Genomic DNA, 5,102 nt, shown 5'->3' on the forward strand with positions numbered 1-5,102 from the left:
AAAAAAAAAAAAATTACAAATGTGGTTAAGTAGCTTGATGGGCGAGGTGTTGCATGCCTGTAATCCCAGCACTCAGGAGGCTGAGGCAGGAGGATGGCCACAAGTTAGAGACCAGCCTGGGTGAGTTCAAGGCCAGCCTGAACTGCATAGCAAGATCCTGGCTCAAACAATGAGAGGAAGAAAAAACAGAGGTGGGTGGGACTGATAAGCACTCTGGGGTCTCACTGGCCTGACAGCACAGCAGGCCAGCTCCATGTTATGGAAACTCACTCTTGGTCCCCCTAACCCGCAGCTCCATCCACCTCCGGCCCTGAGTCCCCACCTCACCTGGAGAAGCCATGTGGTGCCCGGCTTTGGTGTCCTCTCCTAGGAAACAGAGAGGTGATGCCCAGAGATAATCCACACTGGCACTGAGCCCAGGGCCTGGCCTCAGACAGAATGGGGGTCCTGGCCACGTATCACCCGACACCACTGACAGTGACCTTTGGAATGATGGGTCTTTGCAGATGCAATTAAGTTGAAGATCTTGAAATGAGATCGTTCTGGATTCGGGGAGCCCTAAGTGACACGCGGCCTTATACGAAAGAGACACGCAGAGACAGGATGCCGAGGGCTGACGACTACCACCTGTCGCTGGAGAGAGGCAGGGACAGGACTGGCCCTGGGTACAGCGTGGATTTCGGCCGCTCAAGCTGCCGGGCTCCAGGTGATTTCTCACGGAGGTTGAGGAAGCACACACCCTGGGGCAGAGTGAGGGTTACCAGACGGGAGAAAGCCGAGGGGAGGCAGGGCACAGCCCCATCTGCCAGCCCTGGGCCTCTCCCAGGGCAAAAGTCCCGGAGCCGTCAGCGCACCCTAAAGAACAAACAGACGCACGGCTTGGCGGTGACACGGGAAGAGACCTCTGGAGCAAACCAGACAGCACAGCCATGACCTGGCCTGGCCCGGACAGGGCACCGACAGTCAGCAATCAGCCCACGAGCCGCTTAGCAAATGGAAAACACCGCATCAGCACGATTAAGGGCAACTGTGAGCTGTGGACCATGAAGCAGAAAGCTCTGGAGGATCAGGGGCCTGGATTGGCTTCCGGGCACAAATCTCGAAGCTGCCAGAACCTGCACGCATAGGGCATCAGGAGACTCAAGACTGCCCAAGGGCCCTCTGCATGCTCAGGGTCCCTTCTGTCCTTGTCACACAGCCGGCTGACCGGGCTCCTGCCAGCTCTGACATTTAACTGCAAGCGAGGCTCCTAGGGACCCACAGCCAGTGGGGACAAGGCCACACCCCTTGTGCCCCTGCCCAAGAACGATGGCAGAGGGCAGCTCACCTTGGCCAGGTCCTGGCTCCAACAAGAGGGCTCAGTGCACCGCACAAGGGTTCCCCTCCCTAGCCAGCAGGCACCACGTCATCCCAGTGCTCTGGGTAGAGAAACTGTCCTGCCCTGGTCTTCACCCCATTTCACAGGCCAGCAAACTGAGGTCCAGGCAGGCTGGAACCTGGCTCAAGACCAAACAGCTCACAGTGCCAGGGCTGAAACTCAAGTTCAAAGCCTGAGCAAGGGCACTTGTGAAAAGGCCCCTTCCACCTCCACGCACCCCTGTACCCCCAAACGTTGGCTGCCCTGCACAGTAACGTGCAACTGCTGACCACATGCCCCCAGCCAAGGCTGGGCGGCCCTGGAGTGTCCGCTCCAGTGACACCTTTGCAGGAGGCCTACAGCCGCCCCTGCTGGGCCCTGACTGCCTCACCTGCATGCAGGTAAGCACGCACACAGCACCCAGCACCCAGCTCTCCCAGTGGCCTCCCCCTGCTGGAGCAGCAGGGGCGACAGCACTGTGCTGCCCAGGGGATGTGACTCTACCACCACGGATGCCTACCTAGTCTCACATCTCAGTGTCCCTGCCAGTAAGTCAGGACACCGTCCCCATGCGGGTGCTAGGGAACTGGGTGTGATGGAAGAGAAAACCATCTGTAAACTGCAAGGCACTGAAGAAACTCTCAGCCAGTTCTCCCATGCAGCTAAAAAGACGTAAGACAGTTTCGGGAAAAACAGATCTGGCACTGGGCACCTCATGTTACAGTCAAAGTGAAACTGCCTAGAAAAATCTCTGGTCAGTAAGGGGTGGACTTCCTGGGCCCGTGCCGGTCTGGATTGGAGATTGGCATTTCCAGACAAAACTATTCCTGGATGTGGTCGATCAGGGGGAGAAACCCATGGGGAAAGGACCTGTGTCTGCTCCTTCCTTTTTGATCAAGTGCTGCCCAGGTGGCAGGGGCTGCAGCTGAGGGTACAGGCTGGGGACAGAACCCAAGTCAGCCTGGCCCCGGAAGGAGCCCTAGCGGGACTGCTGTGGCTGTCAGACCTTAATTAAGCAAGTCCCTCTCCAGACCCAGGCATCCCTGCAGAACAAGAGCCTGTTACCCCAGCCATGTCTTCCTACCCTGTCCCCCAGCTCCCTGACGGCCAGCACGGTGGCGGAAAACCTGCCACTGTGTTAAGATCCCAAAACACCGAATGACAAACATTCTTTCCCTGTGAAAGCCAAGGCATATTTTTATCCCATCAAAACACAAACACCAGCACCAAGGAGCCTGGCTGAGGAGCCGCTACCCCCGGAAAGGGCTACAGCAGCCACACGTCCTCTGAGACAGAATGGAGCAGAGTGGCCACGTATGACCTCCTGCCTGGAATGCTCCAAGCGTACGGCCCCTGCCAGCCCTTCCGCTGCTCTGCAGGGGCAGCCCCTCGAGGACCTCCAGGACCCAGCTGGGGGATCTGAGATGCCTGGGGTTCACGCATGCGGTATCCCTTACAGCGGCACTCTTGGCATCCACAAAGAGAGGAGTCATGAAATTCACAGTGCCCACAGCCATTAAACGTGAAAGTACAGATGGGGAGAGTGCTCATACGACACTGTCCAACAGGGTTTAAAGCGGGATAAGAGATGATCCTGCCCTGTTCAGGATGGAAGTAAATTTACCTGCAGAAAATGCCCCTCCCCAGTATTCATCTTGCTATCTCTGGGCAAAAATTATAGGTGGTTTTATTTTATTTTCTTAAAAATGTATTTCCCTGGGCCGGGGCTTTAGCTCAGTGGTTCTGCCACCTGCCTTGTAAGCATAAGGACCTGAGTTCAATCCCCAGTACAAAAAAAAAAAAAGGGAAAGTTTTTAAAAAATTTATTTCCCTGATTTTCTTTAATCAATGTGAAAAATTTTTTGAAATACAACAAATTATTATTATAAAACCCCTGTGTTACCAAGCCCTCAGAAAGCAGGCCCAGCAGGTGCCTAGCCTAGGGTGCCCCCTCCAGCCTGGAAAACTTGGTCTCCTGGCACAGGGCTCAAGACAAGGGCACAAAGCCCTTGGTAGCTCCCAGGTACCTATTTTTGCCCAGAGCATTACGGGCTGAACATTCCAGCCTTACCTAATGTGGCAAAAGGTATAGGAACACAGAGCAGAACCATGCCTGCTCACACCTGGCACCTGTTCCAGGCTGCTCAGCAGGCGTGGGCTGAGGACAGGTGCCCAGAAGAGGCAGCACCGGGACAGCGAGGCAGCAACATGGCTGGAAAGGTGCAGGGAGCTGGGATGTAACTGCTGGAGAGGGGATTCAGGGAGGAGAGGCCCAGTGAGTGCATGGCAGGCCCCTGAGGTCTGAATATCGCCACTATGCCAGGCCTGGGTGACACCTGCCCACAGGCCAAGGGATGGCAGTTTCGGAACTATCATGGCTGCCTGGGGAGATTCCAGTGGGGCTGGAGACCATCCAGAGAGAGGCAAGGGGCCTGAGCCAGAACAAGCATCAGGGCAGAGAGGCAGCTCACAAATACCAAACGCTGTGAGGTGCTGAAGAAAACTAAGCCATTTCTCCCATGATCATGAAGAACAGGGGACCGCAGGGGTGGCCTGGCTTACGGCTGGGGCTGTAGACCACTTCCTGAGGTGAGGAAGTGGGAGGGTAGTTGCACCCTATAGAGAACAAAGCGCCCTATCTACCTACCAGCACTGCTATGGCCCTGTCTGGCATCTGACCCTCAGTGCAGGCATTTCTGGGGCCCAAGACTGGGTTGGCTCCCCTCTGTGACCAGCCCCAGCCTGGAAGGGGTAGGGAGAGCCAGAGCTGGAGGGGTCCTGCATTCTTCCTCCTGGTAACACAAGTGACAGGGGTTCTCCCAGCCAGTGCTGCCTGTGTCTGGGGGAGGCAGAGGAAAGTCGGAGAATATACAGGGACTCTTCCTAGAAGCCTGGTCAGTGGCAGAGGGCTCCACCAGAGTCACAGCTCCTGGGCCCCTTTACAAAGGTAACAGGTGGAGAAAGTGGCTGTGTTGTGTCTGGGGTCCCCACAGGCTCTCTCCGGGCTGCCAGCACTCAAGGAACGCGGGGCACAGCAACTCCCAGAGATGGGTCCTGGCAGAAGGCAGGGAGCCCTTTACAAACTAAAGCCTTGGGCGAAAAGCCAAGGGTCATTGTCCAAGGTGAGGGCTGGGGCTGGAGACGCCCGCATCCTCCTCCCCTGCTCGAGCCCCAGGCTTTCTGCATCCGATGGGGACTGTAACCTACCCCAGACAGGGGAGAGGGTTGAAGGGAGAAGCTGCAGTTCCTTGGAATTTCCTAACACTGACTACCCGAATTGGGTAAAAGGATGCTGCCCCCTCACACCCAGAAGACTGGGCCAGATTCTCCAGAGCTGCCACCTACTGGACCAGAAATTAAGTTCGCGAGGGCGGGGTCCATACCAGAGCCGGGGTCATCGCAGGGCCAGGGTCCTATCAGATTGGCTCACACCAGGCAGGATGCGGGGCTGCCCCTGTTCCCCCTCCGTACTGAGGGGGGTCCCCGAAGAGGAGAGGAACTACCACAAGGCTCCTAGGTAGGCTGGGGGGTTCCGGGCAGGCCAGGCCGCCCTAGGTACTGAACTACCCGCCTCCGGCAGCCCTGTCTGGGGCCCGGATGCCATCCCGCGGGAATGTGGGCTCTAAGGCTGCCCCGGGTCTCCCGGGCCGGTTCGGGGGGCAGGGCATGAGGGGGCAACTTCTGGGGGTCGCAGGGAGGTGTGCCCGCCCGCCGCCCGCAGCCCTAAGCCACACCCCCCCGGCCT

The 5,102-nt window shown here is 57.5% G+C and overlaps 1 protein-coding gene across 4 annotated transcripts in view; it reads right to left on the reverse strand.

Annotated features, from left to right (window-relative positions):
• The window catches only part of Wfs1 (wolframin ER transmembrane glycoprotein), a 19,537-nt gene extending 14,511 nt beyond the window's left edge, over positions 1 to 5,026 (reverse strand). For 2 of the 4 annotated variants that reach the window (XM_010641797.3, XM_010641795.3), the window contains exon 1: positions 328 to 451. Coding sequence is in view for 2 of the 4 variants with exons in the window: in XM_010641795.3 (XP_010640097.1) it covers positions 328 to 340 (13 nt within the window). In the remaining 2 variants the exon portion in view is untranslated. Of the gene's footprint in view, positions 1 to 327; positions 452 to 4,740 lie in introns of those variants that run through there. The other 2 variants (XM_010641796.3, XM_010641798.3) reach the window with 2 other exon arrangements.
• Between the last annotated feature and the right edge of the window lie 76 nt (positions 5,027 to 5,102).

Source organism: Fukomys damarensis, unplaced genomic scaffold, assembly GCF_012274545.1.
Source record: "Fukomys damarensis isolate Sample0158 unplaced genomic scaffold, DMR_v1.0_HiC HiC_scaffold_35, whole genome shotgun sequence".
In the NCBI taxonomy this organism is placed as follows: domain Eukaryota; kingdom Metazoa; phylum Chordata; class Mammalia; order Rodentia; family Bathyergidae; genus Fukomys; species Fukomys damarensis.